General features: G+C 47.7%; 2 protein-coding genes across 16 annotated transcripts in view; both read left to right on the forward strand.

Moving 5' to 3' along the window:
• LOC102097598 (phospholipid-transporting ATPase ID) overlaps window positions 1-4,555 on the forward strand; it is a 91,977-nt gene extending 87,422 nt beyond the window's left edge. For all 4 annotated transcript variants that reach the window (XM_065047147.1, XM_065047146.1, XM_065047148.1 and 1 more), the window contains exon 28: window positions 1,757-4,555. In XM_065047147.1, coding sequence (XP_064903219.1) covers window positions 1,757-1,978 — 222 coding nt within the window. In that variant the 3' untranslated portion in view covers window positions 1,979-4,555. The remainder of the gene's footprint in view (window positions 1-1,756) is intronic.
• Window positions 4,556-4,675: 120 nt separating this feature from the next.
• RUSC2 (RUN and SH3 domain containing 2) overlaps window positions 4,676-27,576 on the forward strand; it is a 65,584-nt gene continuing 42,683 nt past the window's right edge. For 3 of the 12 annotated variants that reach the window (XM_005508056.3, XM_005508059.3, XM_005508058.3), the window contains exon 1: window positions 12,205-12,462. The gene's annotated coding sequence lies outside the window, so the exon portion shown is untranslated. Of the gene's footprint in view, window positions 4,716-12,133; window positions 12,463-15,380; window positions 15,512-26,880; window positions 27,184-27,576 lie in introns of those variants that run through there. The other 9 variants (XM_065047143.1, XM_021295354.2, XM_021295356.2 and 6 more) reach the window with 9 other exon arrangements.

The following is a 27,576-nucleotide window of genomic DNA, read 5'->3' on the forward strand; positions in this document are numbered from 1 at the left end:
GCATCTTTCTTATGAGGAGACACTGAGAGATCCGGGTCTGTTCAGTCTGGAGAAGCTGAGAGGGGACCTTATCAGCGCTGATAAATATCTCAAGGGTGGGTGTCAAGAGGATGGATCAGACTCTTTTCAGTGGTGCCCAACGACAGGAGGAGGGGCACCAGACTGAAACACAGGAGGTTCCATCTGAGTATCTGGAGAAACTTCTTCACAGTGAGAGTGACAGACACTGCAACAGGCTGCCCAGAGAGCCTGTGGAGTCTCCTTCTCCGGAGACGTTCAAAACCCACCTGGACACATTCTCTGCTCTGGTGAACCTGCTTTAGCAGGTGGGTTGGACTAGATGTTCTCCAGAGGTCACGTCCAACTCCAACAATTTTGTGATTCTGTGACCACATAGCTCACTACAGCCATTGGACTTCTCCAGAATATGAGCATAAACACAGCTTTCCGGAGTTGCTGCCAAAGAGGAGCATCTGCTAAATGCTGCTGCCACCTGGTGCTTCATTCCCCTTCCTGCACCGAGCTGCGAGACACCACTGTGTGAGCACAGTCCCGAGGGTGTGCTCCTCAGTGACTGTCCTGGTCACCCTTGGGATGTCGGCGAAGCTCCCCCGGTCCTCCAGGACTATTGGAGAAGGAGCGAAAGGGAATTCTCAGCCCTTGCAGAGGGGGTAGGTGGGTACTAGAGAAGACTGCTAGGTAGGGAGGTCCCCAGGACACAGAGGCAGTTCAGATGTGAGAAAACAGGCTGAGTTTACCCTTCAGTTGAGTGGAAGTCCAACACAGCTGTCACCCAGGATTCCAGCCTCGGTGCCTGGGTTGAGCATCTCTCTCTAGTGCCAAATTGCTTTACTTTTCTACCTCCTCTGGGAAGTGAAGTGTCACAGGAGAGGAGTGTTTGTGTTTTCTGCTGTACGGAGATCTTCAGCCATCAGTATGACAGGAACTTAAATACAGACCTGATGTTTGGAGAGGCCAAGTACCTACGGCTGCCATTGTCCCAAGCCAAAAGTACCTACAGCTGCCATTGTCCCAAGCCCAAAGTACCTACAGCTGCCATTGTCCCAAGCCAAAAGTGCAGCGGTCCAGCAGCTGGTGATTCTGCTGACCCACTGACACTCTGCACTGGCCTCCTGCCTTTGACAGCCCTTTTCTGAAAATGTGCTTTTCTGCAGATGATCTTGGTGGCCACGTGGGTGCAGAGAGACCACTACCTGCAAAGAAAGTGCATTATTTCTTTCCCTTCTGCCACGGAATATAAGAATCTATTGATCACCATTCTTATCATAAAAAGCTTTTATATATGAGAGATCCCCTTTAGTAGTCTGTTTTCTCGATGAAGTAAGCCAGTTCCTAAATGCTTCCTTATTTGTTTTCTGGACTATTGATTATTGTTGAGATGACTTTCACATTTTTGGTTATTTGACTGAAGCGCCCAAAGGAGTTGCAGTAATACAACAACCAAAGCATCAGAGAGCTGCGAGGACAAATATGCTGAAATTATCCCTTTTCATGACTTACAGTGACTCTCCCATTAATGCTTTTTAGGATAAGATTGTCTTTTTCTTTTACCAGGCTGCCATCCTATGCTGCCAGTTCAGTTCCTGCTCCGCAACCCCTCCTGCCATCCCTCTGTTCCGTCAATAATTTTTGGCTTTGGACCTCTGCTTCTGTTTCCCTTTCTTTGCTCTTCTCTTACTGTTCTTGTGAATAATGATGCACTTCCCATGTTTTCCATCTTATTTTCTGATATCAGGTCCTGCTTAAGATCAAAGAAGCCAAAAAGCGGCCACCTCCACCCTCACCCAAGAGACGCCTGCGTCGGACCAGCACCCGCCGCTCCGGTTATGCCTTCTCCCACCAGCATGGCTTTGGAGCACTCATTATGTCTGGAAGAAACATGCGGCCAAAATCACCTTTCGCCACAACAGGAACATTTTCACCAAATAGTGACAAATATAAACACAAAGGACTGTAAAAAACAAGCAAGCAACCAACCAACCACAAAAACACCAAACATACCCCTAAACCCAGACAAACAAAGAAGAAAAAGACCAAAAAACCAAAGCAAACCAAAACAAAGGGCTATCAGGAGAGGAGGCCGTGCTCCCTGCAAAGCATCAAGCCGGTGGTGGCTCAGAGCTCTGTTACCTCTGGGCTATCAAATCAAGGACTTGGGCCTTTCCTTTCACCCACACGTGTGCTCTGACTCCAGCTTCTTTTCCAAAGACGTGTGCTGCTGCCATGGAAGGCAGGCAGGGTGAATAAGAGCTGTTTCAGGGTATCCCAGAGAGCGTCCGTGGAACAAGACAGAACATACTGCAGGAGGCATCTCCACTTCTTGAGATTGTTCCTAATGCTATTTTATTTTTTTTCCTCCCTTTAACTACATACCTCAGAGCAAAGAGAAGTCCAGGCTGAGGGAAAGGCTGAATTGGTGATGTCTTTCTCATTCACGTGCCTTTGTTTTTGTCATAAATCCACTCCTGGCTGTATTACTGGGGTGACAGTATTGACCCCAGGTGTGCCTTAGGTCCAGCCACACAACCCCCAGATCCCCAGTCTTTGTAATACGTGTAATTTTTTAGCCTTTTGACTGTGTACAGGCACTTTGAAAGGCATGAGTTGGAAATAACCTCCTTCCAAAGAAACTGTTAATCCAGTTTCTCAAGAGATGGCCAGTGACCAAATACCAGCCTCATCCCACATCTGCAGTCAGGAAGTGCTGCAAGCTCAGAGAAACCCTTAGTTGGTCAAGGGACAAGGACTTGACATTCATCAGCCTGCCCTGTTTTATCTGCATTGCAAATCTGCTCTCGTAAAAAGATCATTGTCCTCAGAGCCCTCTCAGGTTTTGTAGCTGGGTCCCAGCCATTTCATTTAGACTCAAAGGGCTGAAGCAGCTCAGGCTGCCATAAGAATCAAGCCATAAAATCTGGCCCTGAGAAGCCCAAGACACGGTTAGGGCTCATCTGAACTGCTGGCACCCAGTGTCTCTCCCACCATGACAAACTGAGGCACATGCACGTTTGACTTGATGAAGGTCACACGAGCAGTATCAGAGGCAGAGATGCTATTTCATGGATAGTGGAGGGTGTCCTGCTCCACTCGTGCTGTTGCTCAGTGTAAGGAATGAAGCATGACCCGGTGACTCCCTCTCCCTCCCTGACGAGTGATGTGGGTCAAGTTTCAGATGAATTTAGTGAAGATTTGGGGGCTGCTACAGAGTTTCCCTGTGCTGGCTATATTTGCGAATGGCTCATCTGGCAATCACCATCTCCAGAGAGCTGAAATTCCTATCAGCCTGACTGCCAGCAGAGGGCCCTGAGATGCACAGGCACAGCCAAAGTCACAGTGATCCTGGGGGACTGGGATTTGCTCATTGTTTTGTTACACCAGCTCCATAAGCAGCGGGGTTAGTGGGTGGAAGGCCAGCGTGGCGGCGTGAGAGTCTGTCCTGCCAGCACTGCTGAGCTGTCTAAATGAAGATTTTAGATTTTTTTGTGCAGACGACTAAGCAGCATTCACTGGTTTGTGGTTTTTTGGTTTTTTTTGGTGCTTTTATACAAATGTAGACTCCTTTCTTGTTTTGAATTGGAATTTTTTGCACAGTAACCATCTGGTATTTATTGGTAGCTCTCTGCCTCGAGGCTGAGCTATCGATGGAAACAATGTATGATGGCAACAGGCCAGCCATGTCCCTATTAATCTGATTTGCCTGTAACACCTTGCTGCCTGTGGTCCCAGTTTCAGCAGTTAATGAGTGTTGAAGCTTTAATAGAAGGTTTCATCTCCCAGCATTTACCCCAGCACCGAAAAAAGATTGTTGCACCTGCTGCTTTGGGAGGGTCGTTGCAAACCGTGGTATTACATTTCAGCGTAGCCAGTGCAAAACTAGAACTGGGACTGGATCCAGACTTCAGCATCCAGGAACTGCTTGCTAGGGAAGGACCAAATTCTAATAATTGATCTCTCCTGCAAGGAGATACCTAAGTAAAGTGAGCGCCTGCACTCTGACTGACGAAACTGCTGTGATGTGCTTGTCACCACCCTCTGATTTAGCATTCACTTTGCAGAGACAATCAGGACTTTTTGATGAGGATTGTGGGTTTCACAGTCAGCCTCCCTGGGGCTAGAGGAAAATGGGGAATTTATGCAGTTAAGCAGATATCCCGACAATACCCAGCTGGGTCTGTGGCCTGAGAGTACTAGCAAAGCTGTTTCTAGGATGTAATGCAGCAGAATACAATGCAGAGTAGCAGAGGCAGACCTTTTGCTGACAAAGCAAGGCAAATCTGAGACTGTGTCACTCTTCTCATACGGTTTACGGGCAAAGCATTCACCTTCTGGCTGAAGCGAACTTGCACATGCTGCATAGGACGCACAGGGGATAATAGAGCTGCTGGTGAATTTGCTCCGGATACAAATACTTCAGTGGTTTGACAAGATCAGCATATGAAATATATCAGCTAGCAGTGATGTCTGTCCTACATCGCTCCTGATTTTGTAAAATAATTTTTTAAAAAGAAAAAAAATAAAATATGGGGATGACTGATTCCTTTGCCAGTCTGTGAATCGATCAAAAGGAATTTTATCACCAGCTGTGTATGTTTGCTCTCGGAGCTCCAGACGCCAGAGGACCCGGGCGGGAGGCGGGGAGCGCCGAGATCCCGCCCTCCGCCCGGCTGTAAACAGCGGAGCGGTGCGGGCGGCCGGTAAGGGACGGCGGGGTGCGGGGTGCGGGGTGCGGGTCCTGTCCGTGGCCGGATCGGGCAGCCCTGCGCGGCGCGGCGCGGCGGGGGGCTCGGTATTTGGCGTGTGCGTGGTGCTTTGCTCGGTCGCGCTGCGGGGCTGGGGGGAGGGGGAGATGTCAAAGCTCGTGTCGTGGGGTGTGAAGGTGATAACGTCATCTTGCTGAAGCTCAGTATTTGATAGGTATATCAAAAATTAATCCCTGAAATGGATTTTATTTTTTGTTGTCTCACCCCTCCTTTTCCTCATTATTTCATAATATAGACATTCATTATTTGAATCCTCTTGTTCTCCTGTAGCACCTAAATACTCAACAGTGTGCTGGGCAGCAGTTTCAGGATCATAAATGATAATGCTTTGATGATAATCATTGATAGAAAATCATAGATTCAATTTTTTTTGGAAGAGACCCTCAAGATCATTGAGTCCAACCATAACCCAACGCTAGCACTAAGCCATGTCCCTAAGAACCTCATCTACATGTCTTTTAAACACCTCCAGGGATGGTGACTCACTCACTTCTCTGGGCAGCCTGTTCCAATGCCTGACAACCCTTTCCATGAAGAAATGTTTCCTAATAGCCAATGGTGATACCATTGTAATGATGATATCATTGTAATGATGATAACATTACTTTTATTATACTGTAGCAGAGGATGGCTTAGAGTCTCTTTCCAGTGAACCCAACATGGTGACAGAGAGCAGCCTGTGCCACTAATACTGTGGGGCATCAGGTGCCTTTGAGCAGAGATATGTTGAGAAGCTTTTGGGCAGAGGCACCTCAAGGATGTTTTATATGGCTAACTGCAACACCTGCATTCCTGCTAGGCTGCCTAGTGGCTTTCACTCTGTTGTGTGCACCCACACGATTCTCTTCCATGGACCTATATCCTGGAAATCGTTATACATGAGCAGCTCCTATGGAATGGAAGGGCAAAGGAGCGCCTCATGCTTGCCCTGGGCTTCCCAACTGGAGTGATCCTCAACAAGGTCTGTTATAAGAAAGGGGCCATCTGAATAATGATGTGTGTTAACTACCAGCTGGGAACAAAAACTGGAGCATAAGGGAACTCTTGGATACTTGTAGGCAGAGATGCTGTATTCTACAACCCCATCAGACCACTGACAAAACTTCATCCTAAAAACGGCTGTTCTAGCTGAAAAACTTCCTGTTCTGATGGTTGATTCCCCACGCTACCTCTAATTTTCAACCTAAATGTGTTCCCAGTGTGCTTATTCTCTTGTCATGCCAGCATTATCCTTTTGCTTCAGCAGTTTTGTTTGTCTCCTGTGATATATTTAGAGAGCAATCCTATCTGCGCTCTGCCTACATTTGGCTAGGCTAAACAAGCCAGGCTCTTAAATTTCTTCTTGTTTGATAGGTTTTCTGTTTCCCTCCAGACCCTTTCTGCACCTGTTAATTTGAGTTTATCATTTTTAAATGTGGGTGACCAGAATTTTTTTGTATGTTGCTCCCTGTCATCAGTGTCTATACAATAGCACTGGTATTTCACTGCCTTGTCTAGACTGCATTTGGTTTTTTTATGGCCTCATCTGTGATCCCTACTGCAGCTTTAGTGGTTATTTTTCCTAACTGTGCTGTGAATGTGCACAATTGTTAGCTAAATTGTGTTAGCTAAACAAATACCTCTCGTCTGTCACTATCTCATGCCTGGTAACGTGAGGAGGAGCTGAAGTCGTCACAGCAAAAGTCTGTGCATGTTGATGCCTTAAACTGGTGCCTTTTCCTCAGGGGCAAGCTTTTTCCATGAGGGCTGGCAAGGGCTTTTTACTACATCTGTTTATGTGTTGGCTGATGTAAATATGCTGGCGTGAGGGAGCTGTCGTTCCTCCTAGCAAAGGCAAGTTCCTAGCCTCAGCTCCCTGTCTGGGAGCCACCTCTTGCCCCATTCCAGTGACAGGGGAGTGGGTTGCTGGAGGGGTGGTCGTGATGCTGTGCTCCGAAGAAGGGCACAGAGCCCTGCAGCCGGGGCTTGACCTGCGAGTGCTTCTGGCTGTAGCTGCAGCTCAGCTGCTCTTCAATTTTTCCAAACCTGGTCTTCTGCTGCCCTACTTTTTGTAATTCACTCAGAAGCAGAGTGTTTTTCTCTGCCTGGCACTGTGGAGGAGCAATGTCTCTCCCGTCGCCTCCAGCTTGAAGCGGTTTTCATACCCCCGTCTCTTTCCCCAGCTCTCCTCTCCTGCTGGGTGGAGCTGGCTGTACTGAGCTGTCAGCTCCCTGCCTTTCCGCACAACGCTCAGCCCTCTGCCAGACTTTTCAGCTATAAATGGATCTGGCTTTTTCCAACGCCCCTTCCCACCCCCCCCGACACCAAGAGATGTCGCGGGAAATCGGAGCTGGGCCACGCTTCCTCTGAATTAGGAAAACATATGATCCAAACACTGGCTTTTCGAAGGTTCTCTGGAAGCATCGTGCCTGGCTTTGGGGAATGGTCTGTTCCCCCGGTGAGGGCTGTGCTGCTGAACTGCTTCTTTGCACTGTGAGCATGGTTATTCCCACATCCAAATGCAAAGCTAGGGCAGACCTATGGGTGCTGTCTCCAGCCCCACGCATCACCCCACAAACAAAGACCCGTCTGATCTGAGCATCATGTCTCAAGGGAAGACCAATGTTTTGTTACAGGCTGCATCCTGCTTCCGCATCCTATTAGGCACTTAATAAAAGGAGCTTGGCTTTTGTACATAATGAACAACCCGGTTTGCCTCCCTTAACTTTGGGATTTAAGGCAGAGGTCCTGGGATCTTTTAAGCTTTATTGCTTTCCCCTCCCCTGAGAGGCAGGGAGGATCAGTCTCTTCGTGTTAGCTGCGAGCTGGGGCCTGAAATATGCAGACCAAGGTGACTCAGGCAGTCCATAGCTGCCCTGAATTTTAAACTGAAGCCTTTTGTGTCATCTGGAGCAGAGTGCTACCCTCCATCAGCCCTGCAGGCACCCAGGCCATTCATTCCATGTAGAGTGCAGGTCTGTATTTAGAAAACTAATTTGTACTCTCGTGTTGAAAAATTGTAGTCTGAAAATTTCCCAGTTCATGTGCTTCGCAGGAGCTGCTGGGCCAGGTTCCAGTCTGGTGACCATTTGCTGACAGCAGTGCGTTTGCATCCCTTGGGCTTAGACAGCAACACCTAGAGGAGATGCTTCAGAGGCTTCCTTACCCCCTGGCAATCGTCCCTCAGAAACCTTAAGGCTGTGGATAAGGGAACATATAATATTTGAAAGGTGCAAGCCTGGTTTATGGTTGCCCAGTATTCTGCCTGCAGTGCTGCTTCTGGTTCAGTTTCTGCTGTGGCAGCAGATGCTGTACAACACTTTTTCCTGTGCAGGATGCCTGGTATACTGAGTTTTCTCTACTCAGTGACTTGATTGTGTTGCCTGTTGTATGGGTTGACGGAGCTGTTGACTGGGCAGTATGCGATGAACAACGTGCAGAAATACATCTATTTTCTTTTCATGTGAGCTGGCTGCCCCAGACCAGGATATTACATAGGGGTTATGGTTGGCTGAAACCTCCTTTTCGTCTTTTTGCAATATTTTGCATGTAATGTATGAGACATAGATGAAGTGGCTGCTCTGTGGCAAGGGTACCTTTGAACTCTGGGAATAAATGAAATGAAGATAGCTGTGTGTAGCTCTAGCTGCCTGGTGCTCTTTCCTTTGGTAAGCTCTGCTGAAGCTGGGCCAGGCAGTAGATCCTACTGATCTGCCAGCTCAACTTGGGGTACTTCAGGATAAACTTGCCTGGAAGCAGTTTTTCTGCTTGCCATATCCCTTCCAGATGTTCAGAGAGGCTGGTTACCCCAGTTCTGCTTAGCCTTAGGCAACCTGCCTTCTTCTGAACACTTAATACCCAGTTCTTCACCAAAGCCCTGAACACATAGCAGGGTGTTTTCTGAGTTTTGTTTGGTATAAATCTCTGTTCCTCTGATTCTGGAATGTGAAACCTTATTGGGGTTCTGCTTGTGTTATCTGCTGCTCATCTCTAGCCCACAGTTTCTCACACTCTTCTTCCCATTCTTGTGTTCTTGCCTGGATTGGGAATGTTGGTTTCCACAATTCACAGATGTTGTGCCTGGTGGTTATTTGCTGGGCATCTTTGTAGCCCTTAAACCTTGCCCTGGACTCTGCACTTCGGACTGAGTCCTCAGTGGTGTTGTGGATGGGTGTGTGTGTCCACCACCTGGCACTGACAGGTTCTTTTAGGGATCATTGGCAGATTGATGACAGCACTAGATCATAGTTACAATTAAAGCTTTATTTTCTTAACAGGTTCTTGGCACCCAGAAACCTTGAGGCTGGTATGGTGGGGAAGAAGAAATCCATTTGGTTTGTTTATTTGGTGCACAGGACCTTCAGGGCCTGATAAAGAGTGGATGGGAATGAATACATGATCCATTCGGTCACAGAGAATGGCAGCTCACCTCATAAAATGATGTTAGTTGTGCTAATGACATTACCAGGGGTCAGGAGCAGGGATTACCAGTCACACCATGTCCTCAGGACCATTCATGTCTGAACAGACTCCCCATGGGCAGCTCTAGGGCTGCAGTTACAAATGTTCTGCTCACACCAGTATCTGTCTGGCACAACCTGTGAAGGTTGTTGGAGGACACTGCCTTAGGGTGCTTTCAACCTCTCTGCTACTTCAATTGCTTTGCGTAAAACTATACACTGTGGTGGTGGTGGTACTTCTTGGGTGACTCATTCATGTCCTTTACAAGAAGAACTGCTTGCTGGCTGTTTTCACCATGCCTGGTTCAAACTGCTCTAGGATCCCCCGTGAGTGCCAGGACAAGACACTGGTTCAGTTGCTGCCATGTCAGCATAAATTTGATGTGCTGCTCATCTCATCCCAGCACTGGGATGTGTCGTGCCATTGTCCTGCTGCTGTAATGGTTGTGCTACCATACACACAGCATCGAGACTGTGCCTAGCAAAACCTGTGGAGTATCTGGTACGGGTGTCTGCCTGTGCGTGGCTCTGTGCCAGCACAAATTCAGGTGCAGACCACGAGCTTTACAGCTCCATAGGTCCTTGCATCAGACTGCAGTGAGATATCCCCCTGAGACCAGGCATCCCTGGTCACCATGCTTAGAGCACTCCTTGTCAAACACTTGGCTTTGCAATGCATCAAAGCTCTGGTATCTGCAGTCCTGGGTCCCGTGGGGATCCCTGTGGAAAACATGCTGTGTAACTCATCTAGTTGTGTTTGGAGTGAAGATTAGAATTTTCTGACAATTCTAAGTTATTCAGGGTGGTTGGTTTGAAAACTACCTGAAGAATAATAGGGATATCTTGCAAAACTTTTAGCATGATAGAAGAGCAAATGGGATTCCATGCTGATAAATTCCACAACTTTATGCATGTGATGATGATTTGTGAACAGTTTCTTACTGCCCATAAGAAGACCTTTGAAGTCACTGTGGATTGTTATTTGAGCTCATCAGCTCAATGTTCAACTGTAGCCAAAAAGGCATCCCTGATACTGGAAATAAAGAATAAATTTAAAAATGCTGGTATATATTCTTGTATACTTAGATATACAGTCATGTTGTGCCTCAGTCTTGAGAACCACACACAGTCAGGTCACTGTCTCTCAGAAAAGAGTGGCATAGACTTAGGCATGATGCAGAAAATGGGAATGATGATAGGACTGGAATACTTTCTGTAGGAAGATAGATGAAACAAGGAAAAAGTAGATGATAGTAGGAAAGAGTAAAGGCTTCTAAAATAGTGTACAGTGTGGAGAAGCTGAGTAAGCAATGACCTTACTCAACTTTGCTGTTTCTCACAGCACAGAAGCATCCCATCCAGCAAAATTATTTATTAGGCAGGAGGTTAAGGAAGTCCTTTTTCAACGCTGTTGATTTGTAGAACGTGTTGCTACGAGATGGCATGAGGGCTGAAAATACACACAGATACCAAAAGGAACCAGACACCTCAATGACAGAGATGTGTTTCACTGACTGTTAAACATGGTGGTCAGTGTGCCATCTCCAGCTCTAGAAGTTCCTTGACTGCCAAAAGAGTATGGCCTTAGGAGAGCTCACTCAGTACTCTGTGATACGTTTATGCCAATGGCAAAATGTCAAAGATAGGACACTAGACCAGAGGAGTTGTTGGAGTGACTCAATGTGGTGGTTCTTGTTATGTGAACATGCCAAAAAAGTGGGGTGAAAATGAACTGAATTGGTTTTGAATGCTTCTGATCAGATGACTCTGCTGTGGACATTATGCACAGGTCACCACTGATTTTATTATATATTTTATTAGAAAATCTGAAAGCACTTGCAGGAGAAAGGGCCTGGTGCAGGCACAACCCACCATCTCAGCGTGCCAGATGCTGTGGTTGTTGCAGGGAGGATGCCCCAGCTCAGCGACTGTGCCCACCCTGCCACGTGAGATGACGGATGTTCGTTCCCCTTGGCTTCTGATTAGGATCTAGTTTATGTTCCTATGGAACAGAATATGGATTCTTAGAGACTCTTTTTCATACAGCTGTGGGTGTTCTTGTCATCCATCCAAAGTTTCATTCTACAGTGAGGGGAAAGAGCAGGCTATTGCGAATTCTATTGTGAATTCCTCTGTCCTTTCCAAGTCCTGTGTTGCAATTTCCTTCACAGTCTAAGTAGCAAAATGTCTCTAGTCCCTCTCCACTGAGAAATGGGAAAGTCTGGAACTGTACTGCCTTGAAAAATCTGTTTGCTGATGTTGGAGTGCCTTAGATGCTCCTTTTAGGGGCAACAGCAGAGCCACTGTTATTTGCCACTCACCCCATTGAAAGCTTACCAAAACTATGTGGTTTTTTTTTTATGGAAGCTGAAGGAGGTTGTAGAAGAAGCAACCAAACAGCAATGGGCGTATGATTTTTGGCTGGCATTCAGTTTGCTGAAGGGGGATTCTGAACTGCTGAAGCCTGAGCCTGGTATTGCAGTGAGATTTTGGCAACACTTTGCTCAGAACCCAGGCATAATTTTACCTCTGCCTTGTTCCTTGAACCCAAGTCTGCACACTCACGAGCTGTAATGTTTGTGTCTCTTTCACTGAGGTGGATAAAGAGTTTAAAGCCCCTGTTGTGCTGCCCAGTTCCCTGCTCCCTGCAGAGAGAAAAAAATAAATCTCCTGGCAGCCTCAAGCTGTTTTTAAACGAGACAAATGCCCAGGGTGCCTGTCTGCCAGAGCCCCCAGCCAGTACACCGAGTCCCTTTTTAGCATGCCTCTCTGCACGGCTATATCTAGCTCCAGTTCTTTGCTCTGGGAACGTGACCTCATCGTTGTTTTGATATTTCCAGTGATTCAGCCTGGTCCGGGGCAGGGAGGAGTCATTCCTGGTGCAGGCTGACGGGGTGTTTGCACGTTGCTGGAATTCCAGAGCGGTGCAGCCCCAGCCCTTCCGCTGCCTTGACAGCTCGGCTGGGCTGGTGCATCGCATTCCTGCTTGGCAGATGGCCTGGACGCAGCTGGTAGAAGGACTAAAGCTCCTGCTTTTGGGGTTAATGGGGATCCCTGTCTTCGCAGCGTATCTGATGTGGTGAGGGTGAAGAGGGCTTCATGCAGTAGCTTGTACACCTGGGAAAGTCACGAGGAGTCTCTGCTCAATGGGTGGAAAAAGAGTCTCGCAGAATGCTCGGTACTGTTTACAGACTGCCAGCATCCCATAATGCAGTTAACTTCACAACATCTGCAGCAGCTTGGTAAGTGTCATGATCCTTATTTCACAGTGAGGGAAACTGAGGCACCGAACAGGGAGGTGGTCTGCTTGAGGTTTTATGCAGCTGAGCTGGAAAAGTAAACTCTCGTGAAGTGGTGCTGACTGTGCATGTCCTCTCCTGTAAAGGCTGGGTTCCTCCAGTGAATGATGAACGTGGGCAATGTGTCAGACTGAGGTGGAGCAATGCTTGTAGGGAAGAGCAGCTCCCGAAGTGAGGCAAGGCCAGGCTGTACAGATTGTTAAACCCCATTTTCTGTGGGTATCACTTTTCCTCTGTCTCTCCAGGTGTGGTCAGAAAGCCCAGGGGAGAGCTTGTAGACAGGGTTCCCCAGACAAGGTCAACGCTCATGCTCCTGGCAGGCTGTAGATGCTGCAGGGCTGTCACTTGTGCCTTGGCAGGATTGTTGTTGCCGCAGATGCGGCGAGCCTTATTGCAGCCTTGATCTAAACACTCTCAACTGCCTCTCTGGAGCCTGGGTTGTTGTGAATGTTTTTTTAAACCCGATGGCATAATCTGGTGGTTAGCCATTCCCTGGCTGAGACCTGTTTGGCTGCAGAAGCACCTTGGTTGAAGATGTGTCTTCTGTGTTGTCTAGTTTAGCAGTGAACCAGACCGTCAGTGTAGTCGCTTCATCCCAGCAGAGACTTGTTCCCAGTTTGTTACTGTACAAGAATAAGTTGTGAAGGTTCATCATGTTTGGAGAAGAAGCCCCCTGTCTGGAGCTCTCTTGTGGGTGTTGATGAGTACTTGGGTGTATTTTGTCTCAGAACAATTTGGGAACCTGCACCTTCTACCAGGTTCACCGCTGTTAAATTGGAAAGTTTTCCCTTTTTTATTGTGCAAGGGTAGCTCAATGCTGGGAGGGTTATCACAAGGTCAGCTAGGCTGGGCTGCGGCGGAGAATCTCTGCACTGCAGAGAGGGAGGTGTGAAGCACCTTCTCCATGGCAGGCACCATCAGCCTAGGGAAAGAATACCAGCATGTATCACAGTATCACAGTATGTTTGGGATTGGAAGGGACCTCAAAAGCTCATCTAGTCCAATCCCCCTGCGGGAGCAGGAATGCCTAGGTGAGGTCGCACAGGAACATGTCCAGGAGGGTTTGAATGTCTCCAGAGAAGGAGACTCCACAGCCTCCCTGGGCAGCCTGTTCCAGTGTCTGTCACCCTCACTGAGAAGAAGTTTTTTCTCAAATTTAAGTGGAACTTCTTGTGTTCAGCTTGATCCCATTACGCCTTGTCCTATCATTGTTTGCCACTGAGAAGAGCCTGGTTCCATCCTCATGGCACTCACCCTTTATATATTTATAAACATTAATAAGGTCACCCCTTAGTCTCCTCTTCTCCAAGCTAAAGGGTGTGCAGGGAGTTTTGACTCCGATAACCTTGCTTTCCCGGTTGTAATGAGGGGTAGTGGCTGTACCAGCAGTTTGCTGGAGAGAGGAGACAATGGATAATACAACCTTTTCTTTTTACCTACACACTTCTGCTTTCATTAACAGGGAACACGTCAAGCTGAGTTGATGTCTGGCTGGCTTCAGCCCTCTTGTAGGTATCCCCAGGACATACACCTGTTACTTTGGGGTCCCTGAGCTCTCCTTGAAGCTAGGTTTTTAACAGCACTTGCTGATGCAATTTGCCTACGTCAACTGTTTTCAACCATCTTTCTTTGAGACCAGGTAATATATTTTCAAAGGAGGTCCCTGCTGCCTCTGCAGAACAGACTTATGTTTGTTATTATGTAAGTTATTATGTAAGTATGTGAACTCCCTGATTTTAGACACTGGTTACACCCAGAGGTCACTGGTGTAAGCTATAGGCCTGTCTGGCACTGTGTTTACTGAAAATAGGCCATGCCCACTGTGGTGTGCATCCTGACACAGCTCCTTCTCAGCCTCTCACTGAAGACTTTCAATGCTAGTTTAATGGGCAGTAGCCAAAACCTGCAGACCCCCTGCTGCTTTCAGCTGTGGGGACAGCAGAGGCAAAGGCCCAAAACCTTTTGAGACATTGCTTCTTTGCTGAACTAGTCCCTGTCCCCCATCTTCCTTATTTTGTGTAAATCCAGTTGCAGTACAGCTTGTAAGTTATTCTGAACTGGGAGGAAAAGAAGAATCTTAGTAGGAGGTGCCAAAGACAGTGAACTGGAGAGAGAGTTTAAGTCCCAAAGACGTGGAGCATAGAGGGAGAGCCTGGACAATGGGAATGGGCTCCTTCACCATGAGCTGGTCACACATGTGGATGGAGCCATGCTCTGATCAGCCATTCTCCCAGGTGTGATGGACTGCTGTACCTCTGCGCAACAGAGAAGGTGTGGGTCTGGGGCTGTCCCAGGTGGGATGTAGGATGGAAAATTGCATAGGTTTGCATTACCACTATCTAGCAGGTGCTGTGTATGGAGTTGTAGGAGCTGCTGAAGAGTGTGGGGTTAGGGGTGTCCACTGGCTAGTGGTCACTTCACCCCATGGCTTTCCCTCACAGGCAGCTGCCCTGCCAGCCCCTGCCTGTGCAGGAATCAGCCTGCAAAGCCCCATCATGCACGCTTCTTTCTGAGCTTACTGTAAATGGCTCTCTGTAACACGAGCTGCATTTCTGCCATAGTCCTCTCCAGAGTGCATCTGTATTTACACTGGGGCTTTCATTAGCAATCTGGCCCTTGCATCGCCAGCAGCCCGCAGCCCTCGCTTTTGACTCCTGCCCACTTGCTCTGTGACTGAGCCCAGCGCCCTGGCACCGCTGTGCCCGAGGAGAGGCAGGAGGAATCCCTGAGCCAGCTCCCATCTGGAAGAAGTGCCTTGTCATGTTGCCTCTCGCCCTCCATCCTGCAGCAGCGGGGCAGCCGCCTGCAGAGACTTCCCGCAGCATGGCTCGCTGATCCCTGAGCCGACACGGCGACAAGCTGGTTTTGCTTTGGATTATCACCAGCTCTGCTTGCTATATCCTTCATGCTGCTCTCATGCTGTTACTGCTGCACCCAGCTTCCAGCTGCAGCAATCTGAGCCTACGACCTGGGGGAGATTTTATCTGGCAAGGTAGGAGCTGATCCCTTCCATTTCTTCTGCTAAAAGCAATGTGGCCAGTCCTGCCCCTGTCTGGAGAGCATGCTTCTATTAGTAGTGTGTATGTGGTTTTATTTTGCATTGTTCTGTAGCTCTGATGAATAATCAGTATTCTGCTCAGGCAGTAGCCTCTATTACATGGAAAGAAAATGCATGTATCCGTTTTATTTTTACCTACACCCTTGAAAATGAAACCGTGGCTCTCTTTCTACTCCAGGATGGTGGGCTGGTGCTCCAGAGCCTGTCTGTCTTCTCTATTCTGGTGCAGCATCGTGTGCATGTTCTGCAGGGCATGTCATCTGCTTCTCCAGGTGACATGGAAGGAGAGAGAGTAGTCTGAATGTGTCTTGGGAGAAAGGGGGAGGGAGAGGAAACTCACGGGAAGACAAAAATCAAGGAAGTTCAATAGGCACGGAAATGGCTTTAGAGAAGTTATTTTTACCCCAGAATACTTAACAGAGGAAGAGCCTCCTTTCCCTGGGTAGTCTCAAAAGGGTATTTTTTTTCTTCAGTCTCTTAGGCAAGCTGGTTTGATATGGAAAGGCCTGACGCTGCTGTTATCCCCAGGGACGAAGGACAGTCAGTCTTGTTAGTCTGGTGCCTTCTTTCCAGCGAACCTCACTAGCATTTAATGCTTCATGTTCCCCCACCACTGCACGCCTTTACTGGGGCTGTAAAGGGAAAAAAGGTGATGCCCGAGGAACCCCACCCCTGCTGGATTTCCCTGCAGTAGCCAAGGATAGATAAAATAGGAGGGCAGCAGCATTTTGTTCTCACCTAGCTGGTGCCTAGGCACAACTGTTCCCTTTTTAGTCCACAGCAGCTGGGGTTTACCTGCCCCTGTGCACACAGCCATCCACCTTCCCCAAGCTTGCTGTGCTTGGCCTTCCCTCCCATGTGGACAAGAGTCTCTTAAATATAACAGAAAAGGATATCAAGCCTTCTGCAGGTGATGATGGTTTACACCTGAGGACTAGCCCAAACAACAAACCGTGTTTTAAGGCGCTTCTATATCCCTAGCTTCTAAGCTGTGAGGAGGAAAGGGGGTCCTTTAGCTTTCCCTCCTTAGCACATCCTACTGTGCTGCCAGGGGGTGTATAAATAGTGCCCACAGTATACTATTTTGGTGACAAGCTCTTCCCAGGATTCATCCAAAGAGTTATGTGAACAAGTGTTAAAAATAACACCGAGCCCTGCCCAAATGCTGGCATTGTTTCAGCTGAAGTGTTGAGAATCTTCCATAGAGAGCAGCCTTGGACCCTTGGGAGGGAGCAGCAGGAGGGGGTCTGGCAGCCCCCCCCATATTTTCCTCTTCTGACCACAAAGGACACCAACCCTCAGCTTCAGCAGATGTGCTGTTCACTGAGAGGATGTGAGACTTTCACTTCTAATTAGCCTATTTGCTACAGAGCTTTCCCTGTGTGTTCTAGGTATTATCACTAGGTCTAATGAGAGGTACAGGAAATTCCAGGAGGGGTTAACCTGAGCTTTAATCTAGATTGCTGCCACATCCTTACCAGCAACCAATGCTGGCTGCTTCCCTAAAAATTCTTGGGCTGTAGCAGTGGTCATTTCTGGCCCTGCATTAAGGTTAGCCTGAGGACTGGTAGCTGGAGATCAGTTTAATTGTGGAACGCATATTAAATCTGTGTATTGAATTAACAGCTACAGCTCTGGACTTTCTTGCCATCCATATAAACACAGAAGTAATTCCAAAATTCTGCCCTTTTCATGGCATGGTCAGTGCCTATAGCTGAAAACCAGACTGCACTGCAGAGGCTGCTGGGGAGCCGTGCTCTTGGGCTGTGCCGCCACCGCAGGGTGCACCATCCCACTGAGGAACTGGAAGCTGCAGTTTGTTTCCCTCAGGCTGGGTTTTGCCTGTTGTTGGTCAAGTCCTATGTGATTCAGCTGCTCTCATGCTGCTGCAGCATCATCCCCTGCTCTGGGCTGGAAAACAGGAAACCCCACTGGAAAGCAGCAGACCCCACTGAGTCCTGATGTTCACTGTGTGGAGCTCAGAGCTCACAGAGATGCTTCTTGGGGATCTCATGCTCAAAGATGCCCCATGTGAAGACAGAGATGCTCCCTCTTACAGATAGATGATGTGTGTCCATTCTTGCCTGGTCTAATATGGGACATAGGAGAAGTGACCCCCTGTAGAAGTGCAGTCCCCATTGCTGTTACACGGCTTAACACGTGAAGCCTTGCACACAGAAGATGTAATGAGCCAAGATGTCTTCTGGCTGCAAGCTTGGGGGCGGTGCTTGGGTTTAGTAGTTTGCTCTGAGCTGAAGGCAGCAGTGTCATGGACAGGCGACACCACGTGTTTTCAGATGCTAGGGTTTAGAACTACAGCATTGATCCCCTTCTATAGCTCGTGGCCTGCACATTTGCATCCCCAGATACATCTGTGCTAGTTTCTGACTTTGTAGAGGAAGGGCCAGATGCTTCTGCAATCTCTGAGTATTTCAGAAGGGCTGGATTTATTTTAAACTGATACAGAAAGTTGCTGTGAAAGCAGCAGGCATGCGAAAATTGCTAAAAAGGTCACAAACACTGTTTGGCACACCATGCTTCACCTCCTCTGATAGGGGATTACTAATTCCATCAGATGGTCCCAGGGATGGAGAGCAGGTGCTGTCAGTACAGAGTTTTCTCCAGGCCCTTGCACTGAGAATGAGAGCAGAGCAGCGCTCATCTTCTGGCTTGGACTGTTGTACCTCACATGCTCAGCCCTTGCTAGCCCTTCTGTCCACCTCACCATTTAGCTGATCTTCTCTTTTCCTAGCTGTGTGTTGAGAGGCACATGCTGGGTTTGTGCACAGGATGGAGTGCTTTCTTAAGTGTGTATTGAAAGCACAGACTTTGGAATTGTCTGGAGATGGAAATACGTCATGGAGATGAAAAGCATGTTTCTGTTTTTCCAGGAACATGCTCTGGGCAATCAGTCAATGAGGGGCTTCCTGCTTGTTCCTCCTGTTCCTCTCCCATGTCCAGCCAAAAACGGAGGTCTCTGAGTCATTGTCGTTGCTGCTAATTAGGCCTGAGCCAAGGTTCTGTGTATCATCATACATTACAGAGCTCCTGAGGTCTCTTTCAGGGCTCTTTCCACCCTGGCATGCTCTTGTTCCCCTGACTGGAATGTGTCTGGCGTGCATAGGGACACATGACTTTGTTTGTCGTCTTAAAGCACCTCTTTGCTGGATGTTTCTGGATATTCTTAAGCACGTCTTTGCTGGATGTTTCTCCATAGTCTTCTGTGCAGTGCCAGAGGCCCACACCACAGTTTCCAGTAGTTCCCCAAGTGCTGAGACATCTCCACGGGGAACCCTGCAGAGCAGTGCACCCCAGCTCTTTCGTCTGCTTCACATGTGGCTGAGCCCTGTTGTAGTCTGTCCAACACAGTCTAAGCTTGGCGTGGTTTTCAGGCAGCTCCTGTGACCTGCTTTGCCTTTGTGGCTGCCTCCTTGCTGGTGCCAGGTCATCGGCACTCTGAGCTTCACCTCTACCAGCTTTGGTTTTCTATTTTAAAGAACATATCAGGATTTCCTCCAACACATGGATCCCCTTTATCCCTATAGCATTTCCATTGCTGTGGGTCTTTCTCCAACTTGAGCAAAACTGTTGCACGCAGTTGACAGACACTTGCTTCCCGTTTCTGACTCCGTGTGCCTGCCTGTGTACAAGATGGCTGCCTATGGTAGCACATGTCTTTTGGAGGAGGTAGACCTTGCACAAGAGGCTGCACAGCAGTTGATGTTGCAGATGAGACTCTGTGCCAATGAAGCATACTCTGATAAGCACATATAACCAAAATGTTGTTTAATCATGGGCTAACCTGACATGGAGATGTTCAGTAAAGCTGACTGATGATCCAGGACAGCCTACTCTATTAGATGGGAAGAGGACAATAATAAGCAGAGAGAACATTAGAAGGGTTCTTAGCTGTGGGCCTGTTGTGGTAGGAAAAGGCATGTTGGTTTTAAACTAAAGGAGGGGAGATTCAGGTTAGAAATGAGGAAGGATTTTTCACTATGAGAGTGGTAAAACACTGACACAAGTTGCCCAGAGCGGTGGTGGATTCCCCATCCCTGGAGATATTCAAGGCCAGGCTGGATGGGGCTCTAAGCAACCTGAGCTGGGTGAAGATGTCCCCACTTATGGCAGGGGTGTTGGACTAGATGAGCTTTGAAGGTCCTTTCCAATCCAAACTATTCTACAATTCTGTGATCATCTTCAACAAGATCGAATTAATGAGAAAAAAATCTTTTCACAGTGGTGGATGAAAGGAGGATGAATCTACTGGCTGAAAGCTGGTGGTAAGCATATTCCATTTAGGAAAAACAAAACAAGGCAAAACAAAACTGGAGTATGTTGTTAACAGCCAAGTGTATTAGCTACCAGATCAGCTGGCATGGGATGCTCTTCTACTCTAAGGCTGTACCTGTAGATTTGCTGTGTCTTTCGAGGAGGGTGTTTTTGTTTCTCTAAGTATTCTGCCCCACAGAATAAGCTGCTCGAGGCTTTTAATCTCACATTAGAGGCTTCCTGCTCCTCTGAGTCAAGCAGAAATCACGCAAGAACAAGACATCCAGAAGCCATATAATTACATCTGCCTTACCCAGGCATACTGAAGTCGGGCCATGCCATTCCTTGTGTTTCTTCATTTCATATCTCTCTGCAAGCTCACAGTGACTGGGGCATTATCTGCTCCATCCTGTGTCACAGCAGTTCAGTCCCTTCCCTTAATCAGTACCTCCAGATCTCACACTTGGTTGGTCAAGACACCAAGATATGCATTTCTTCAGTGGCAAACTCAGAAAAAGAAAGTATTTATAATTTCTGAGGCTAAGGGCCTGTGAAAACTAACTGGAATGGATGCCTCCACATAAGGTAAAGTGCTTCTGAGATGGACAGGACCATGCGAAATATTAAGAAAACCAATCTTCTCTCCTGACTGCTGTGGTGGAGTAACGAATGGCTAGTTTTATCTGTTATACCTTCTGTCTAACCTGAGCTTCCCTGGCTGCCCCTCAGGGAGCCTATTCCTGTTGTCACAAATGTGGAGAACAGCTTATTCCCTTGCTCTTGGCAGCAGCCTTTTATGCGTTTCAGAATTGCCTTCACGTACCCGCTGCTTTTCTGCAGAGAACTGGCCCACTTGCTTTGCAATTTACTCTTTTCTGTTTTACATTGCTCTCTTTGAGCTCTTAGCAGTTTGTCCATGTAGGACATGTCCATGAGCCATGTGCCAGGGTTGGGCAGAGAGGAAGGATTACTCCACATCTTGCATATGACGTGCCTATTCATACAGCTCTACATACTTTTTGCCTGCTTCAAAGTAAGATGCCATTATTATTCAAGTTCAGCCTGTGATCTACAGTAACCACAGGTCCCTTCTGAATGAGCAGGTCACGCATGATGATTATGGGTGGGGATGTACCATCTGTGACATCTGAGGTGTCATGGTAATGATTATAATTTATGTTCCTTTGCTGTTTGTGTACAGAGCTTATCCCTTGAGCTAACAGTATCGGTACTGTAGATTATACAGATGAAGAGTGAAAAACAATTACTCCATTTGAGACCCAGCAGGTTAAATGCACAACTGGCGGATGGGATCTCCAGGATTTTGTTACAAGCCTGTATTACAAAGGCCTTTTAGCAGAAGTTTTGAGTGGTTTTCCCTTTACTGTCCTGTTCCCTCTCCTCTTCGCAGCTTTTCTAGGTGCCTATTGGGATGCCAGTGCACAGGCACTCTCGTGGGTGCCATTGGAGTCCCATGCCTGCCAATTTTGTGCCGTAGCGTAGATGTTGGTGGTTTTCGAGTGTACCTTCATAGCCTATTTTAATCACAGAGTGCTTTGCAGAAGCACAAGCTGTCTAGACATTCCTTTATTTGCCACTAAAAAGAACAGCTAGAGCAGGTAACACTGCGGAACAGTGCTATGTGTCCAGTTTGGGTAGTAAATGGAGAAACTTAGGAAAAAAAAAAAAAATCTGTATAAACAGCCCTAATTAATATCACCTGTGTCTGATAAATCAGCTGGTGTTCTCCTCGAGAACGGGGAGGTCTGCAGGGGATGAGCTGACAGATCTCACTGCGTGACTTTTGCTGTTGCCCTGAGCAGCAGTGTCAGAGAAGCACTTCAGCATGCGCAGAGGGAGGAGAGTGTGGGTTTTCTGCATGAAATCCAGAGCAGTTTTCATACTTGCCGTTGCCGTGGAAAACTGGAATATTTATGACTCAGTACTGAAGCAGGAGGGCAGGAGGTTTTTCCATTCTTGGATGTGGCCTCTTGCGTGTGTGACAACGATGTTTTTCTCCTCTGCTGCCCTTTCCTTGCTGCATCCCTGTCACTGCAGTTTCTGTGAGCAGAGGCTTGTTTGCAGCTCAGTCACCCTCGCTTTGAGTCAGCCGGGCGATGCCCCTGGAGCGGGAAGGAAATGTCACTTCGGTGTACATCACGGGAACCATAAGCAGTCACCTTCCCTGAGCAGTGCGTGCTGTGTACACAGCGGTCTGTGGTTGTATTTAGTATTTAGTATCTCAGGGCTGCGGATTCAGCTCAGCCCTGCAGCTTTTCAGCTGCTTAGTTGGAAGTACGAAATTTTTATTTGAGGTCAGAAAACAAGTGGGTGAATACAGCAGAACTGTGGCTGCCAAATTCACCAGCTCTTACATAGCATGTGATGTGGCAACTTAAGGCTTTTCTCATGGCAGTGGGGAACTATAAAGTTATGGTGAAACTAACAGTTTCGGTAAATTGTGCTGTAGAGGCGACATTGAAAAAATTTTGAAACCTAATTTTAATAGGACTGAACCCAGTAACAGCTTAATACTCATTGTTAGCATGGGCTGCTTGGAACAATTCATTGCCAGATTAGAAGGCATATTTATATTATTATTATTATTTTTGTAATAATACCCTTTCTGCTCCTTTTGCCAAGGCTTTAAAGAGTTTGTATTTCCACTCAATGTACCATCAATGTTAAAATGAGTGCTTGAAGAAGCAGGGTTGCTATTGCTGACCTCCTGCTTCAGACACTCCGAAGTCTCAGGCTAGATCAGTTATGTCCAGGCTTGGCTTTAGTTCAAGGTTTTCTGTGAAACTTTATGAACTTTATTTATCAGATTGAAGCTGAGACTTGAGGCGTGATTCAGGAGCTGCTTTGTTGTTTCTGTCCTGATTTCCCTCTGCCTAAAAGTATTCAGGTATTTCTTTCTGCTCTTGCTTGCGCAGCACTAATTACTAGGGCTAAAAGATGGGCACTGGGGTTGTAGGGTCGGTTTTCCCTTTCCAACAACCTTCCAAGTGATTCACATCTCCTTCTTGCCCCAGTGTCCTGCATGTAAAATGTTGATAGCAGGACTTTCCTAGAAAAACAGTATGAACATACTGGAATCCTGGGCTGGAAGGGACTGGATGCAGATGGCTGGTTGTCTGCTGGGCTTGGTTTTCCTGTAGACATTTCCATACTGTAGAAGTATGTGGAGCCAAGCCCAGCCCTGATACAAGAAGGTGGAAATCAAGATAGTGACTGTAATGAAGGAACCACCTTGCCCAGAATGATTTTTTCAAAAGTGGTTGCAGGTGGCCAGCTAGGGAGGACAGGGAGCAGGGCAAGTAGGTATCATAGCCTAAGCAGGTATCATAGCCTATTTTCTTTTTTATCAGGGGATTTGCTAAGTCTATTGTATTTTATCTGTTTAGTAAGCTGAAATGGATCTCTCAAGTGCTTGTCCTACCTCCCCTTGAATCTCTGTGGACTTCTTCCATCCATAATACACTTTGAGAACTAAGGAGCAGTAAACAAACTAGAAGAAGATAACAGGAATGTTAAAAGAGAAACTACTGGTCCAAAGGGAAATTGTTAGTTGAGAGTAGCCTCGAATTGGAGGCTATTCAATATATCAAATAATGCTCTGAGCATTTGAAAGTCAGATTTCAGTAGCAGTGTTTCCTGAAGACACAAAAGCAGGAAGCAGCATCAGAGGCACTTTGGGGTTATTCAGCAGGAAGAGCTTGGAAGTCCTTAAAGAATAACACAAACGGGAATTGGGTAGTTCAAAATGTTGTGGTTGTGTGCATGAGAAATCAGCAAAAAGTTTATCTTCAGCTGAGAGACGCTCGTTGGAGAAAATGGGAGATATGGGGGAAAACCGAAGGTCTATCAGTGATGTGCAAGATAACTGTGGGGATCTACTCTGATGCAGCCATGAAAAAGATAAGTGTCATCCAGTGTGACACATTGGACAAAATATTTGTAGAAGAGATGGGGAAGTTTGAGCGCATTAAGGCACATCTTTCTTGGAAGACTGTGTACATTTCCAGTCACTTTCTGAAGGCTGTGTGCAAACTGGGTCAGGTCCAGAGAAGGGATATGGGTATGATCAAAGAAATGGAGAGACTACCTAATGTGAAGTGATTAAAGAACTCAGATGATATAACTTTAAACACAGACTGGATAAACGCTGACGTTAAAGCTCGTTTTTGGAACACGAGTGAATAGGGGTGAGCTGTGCATGGATAAAGATAAGCTGGAAATTCTGAGAATGTTCTTAAACATCAGAGGAATGCATTTGGGGAATTAATTCTGCTAGAAGAAAGTTAACAAACAACACAAAATGTCCAATTTTGGGGAAAAAACAGCAACAACTTTATCTTTTAAAGCCATTTTGTTATTTGGAGATGTGACTCCTGCCTTGGGTCACTAGCCCTGAGGAAATCAGTCTGCTATTCTGGACAACGGGGAGGGCTTGCTAGGTCGGCATCATCACAGGGGGCTGGTGAATCCCACTGTTGTGAACGTGTCTGTGGCTGGCATAACCCCACAGAGTCATGTGCCCGTGTCCTCAGATCCTCTCGGAAGGCAGGCTCTGTGAGGGTGGGCTAGTGACCCCCTGGGGAAATGTGAGGACTGAAGGCAGGCATTGCCACCATGCTGAGATCTGCTTTTATCAGTCTGCTTGGATATTTGACCCCTCATTTAAAAGCTCCCATATTTGTTACTACCGAATAGAACAGTTGTCAAGCACATATTGGTAATGATCAGCCTGTATTGATCTCTGTGTGTCTGAGAGAGAGAGGGTGTTTAACCTTGAGGGGTAGGGCTTGCCAGGATGGGGAATTATTTTGTTTCTCCTTTCTAAAGATTTTTATAAAGTTTTAAGCATCTCCTGCTTTCCTGATAGCCTCTGTGTTCTGTTCCCCCTTGCTCCAGTTGAGCAGGACCATGCTCTTAGATCAGCACTGACCAACATGTCTCTCTCTGGCATTGCTGAAATGGTCTCAGTGGTGATGGATGAGGTGGTCATGTCTTGGGTATTCAGATTTCTGCCATGAGCAATGAGTGAGCAAGATGGAAAGGCACTGAGCTGCTCCCACCTTACTCCTGAGTGCTCCACGGACCACAGACCATAGAACATGTGGGAAAGAGCAGTGATGTCACTTCCTCCCTGTGACCATGCTACAAACAGGGTCATGATGATGTAGAAGCTGTAGCCTCGGCATGTTCTTGCTGTTTCACTCACAGATAGCAAGGCATGGATTGTGCACCATGGCAATGAGCTTTCTGTTGCTCATACCACTTTCTGTTTTCCAGAGAGGCAAGGACACACTGAAGCTAATGAGGGCTAAATCAAAATATCCATCCTTCAGGAGAAGGTGGAAGGCGGTTCCCTGTGCTGGGTTATACCCGTGAGCTGCAGCTGAGAGGTGGCAGCCCTGGGGCTGTTTGGCTATTGCCAGGGTGGGCAGGTTGTGCACCATGTCTGACGGGAAGGGATGATTAAAGACCTGTTCCTGCCCGGTGCTTGGTGTCAGAGCTACAGCCCAGGCAGCCAGCAGAGCTCTGAGGATGAGATGTTTCCAGTTCACAGCTCACTGGAGCAGATTTGCAGTGAATAGGTGGGAAGCTTGGGCTTCTGGTGAATGATTTTGCTGTATGATGACAGTAAAAGTGGAAAGGTTTCTTCCTTCTTGTATGTGGGGGCGTGCTGACTTTAGCAGCCTATTTCTACATGGTATGTTAAGGAAGGAGCCTGAGGCCAAGGCAGAAATGCGCTGGACTTTTTACCACCAAGATGATCTGTTTGTGTCCTCGTTGTTGTCAGGAAGTGCTCCATGTGTGCACACAGCTCGTGTCCAGTGTGAATGCAGCACATAAAGCTCCCCCAAAGTGGTGAGCTCTGCTGCAGCCTAGCACTGGGAATGGGATGCCCACCTTAATGGGTGGGAGAACCTGTTGTTTAGTGAGTTGTCACACCCTTGGAGCAAGGGGGAAGGAGGCAAGATGGCAAAAACCCTGCCTGACACCCAGAATGCCTGTGAATAATGAGATCAACGTTGCTTGATAAGTAATTTTCTTCTGCCAAGCTGCATCTCAAGATCTGGGGTGTGTGGGGAGCACGTATCCCTACCTCACCAGGCCAAGCAGGATGAGGACCCCTGTTGCTGTAGGGATGGGCATGTGCTGGCACTTCTGTCTCCCTCACCTCGCTTCTCTAAGCAGCACCGTCACCAGCCTGCAGTATCCCTGCTCCCCTCCCTGCATGAGACTCTGGAGTCAGCCACGCTCCCCTTCCTGCACTGACTCATCTCTGTGATCAAAGAGAAGTCATCTCCTAGAAGACAGTCCCCAAGAAAGAAAGGTCTTCTTACTCATTAGCGTCTGTAATCTCTTACTGCCTATGAGGTTTTGGGACAGCCCGTCAATTTCTGCCGCTGTTGCAGATCCTGGGGGGAGATGCGGCAACGGGGTGCTTGCTGCAGAGGTGCAAGGCCACATGAGCTCTGAGAGGGGGAAACATGCTGAAAATGTTTTGGGGAGGAGGATACAAGTGTTTATGTTGGGAACAGATAAGTAAATAGGAGTGTTTCTCAGGAAGCCCATTGTCTGCTGCATTGCTCTGTCTGATTTTTAACAAAACAGTCCCCTGACTCCATCTGCTCTGGTGTGTGTGTCAGGCATTGCTGTCAGTGAATTGGTTAATGCCAGTGTCCTGGGGCAGGGACAGGGATGCGGGCAAGCACCCAGCCTGCCGGCATTTATACCTCGTGGCGTCAGCATTGGCAATGCTGGTGGAGGACTGGGGAGGGCACCGAAATAGTTTCCATTCTCCTCTCTGCTGTGGGAACGAGTCTCCTGGGCAACAAACGCTCCTTGTTCTGCACAGAGCTCCACAGCTGAGACTCTCTGTCTCCGTCCTCGCTGCTGCTCCCCGACTGTCCCAGCTGAAGGGGCTGGACACGTCTGCGTAAGCCTGCCTTAATTAACGCTGACAATACAATGGGACTGGCCGTACAGGGGTCCAGGGGCTGCACGCTAATGGGAGTGCAGTAAATAGTCTCATTTGCTGCAGCTCGAGTGGAGCAGAGCCCAGCAGAACTAGCTTTCTGCTTGCTGTAATAGCCAGCTGTGGAGGTACATCCCTCTCTCCTGTGTCCTCCTTGGGACTTGACCCAGCTGTCTGAAGGTGACCAGCTGGTGGTGTGGGTCCTGAGCCTCCAAGGAAAGGCAAGCAGTGTGCTGGCGAGCATCGGGTACCACAGATGGGGCGGATGCACTGGCCTCTCGGGAAGGACCTGGGGAGCCTGAACTTTGGGACGGGCTGAGGCATCATTCCCAGCATTTTGGAGGTGAGTAGCAGATCTGTGTATGTGATGTGGGCTTCAGTGCATTGCAAACAGGCTGCACATCCCACAGCCAGACCAAGGCTCTGTCTCCTTTCTCACTGGAAGGGCCTCTCTGCACTGGGGCTGGTCCTGGACTCCTGCTTCTGGAGCCCTTGGTGGGAGCCACCCACCAGCCACTGGGTTCTCAGTCAGAAATCGTATCTGAATGTCACCTAAAGAGAGATTTTTAAAGGTTTCAAGTGGTTTGGGATCTGAGACAATTGGCAGCTGCTTCCAGTAATGAGTCTGACATTTTTTCTGGCATAGCTTTTTATGTTGGCCTTTCCAGAGGCACAAGCTTCTACAAAGTGTTGTAGAAGTCTGGGCTGTTGTATTTGTTTTGTTTGGTTGCTGCTT

The sequence above is a fragment of the Columba livia genome, chromosome Z, assembly GCF_036013475.1.
Source record: "Columba livia isolate bColLiv1 breed racing homer chromosome Z, bColLiv1.pat.W.v2, whole genome shotgun sequence".
Taxonomy (NCBI): Eukaryota; Metazoa; Chordata; class Aves; order Columbiformes; family Columbidae; genus Columba; species Columba livia.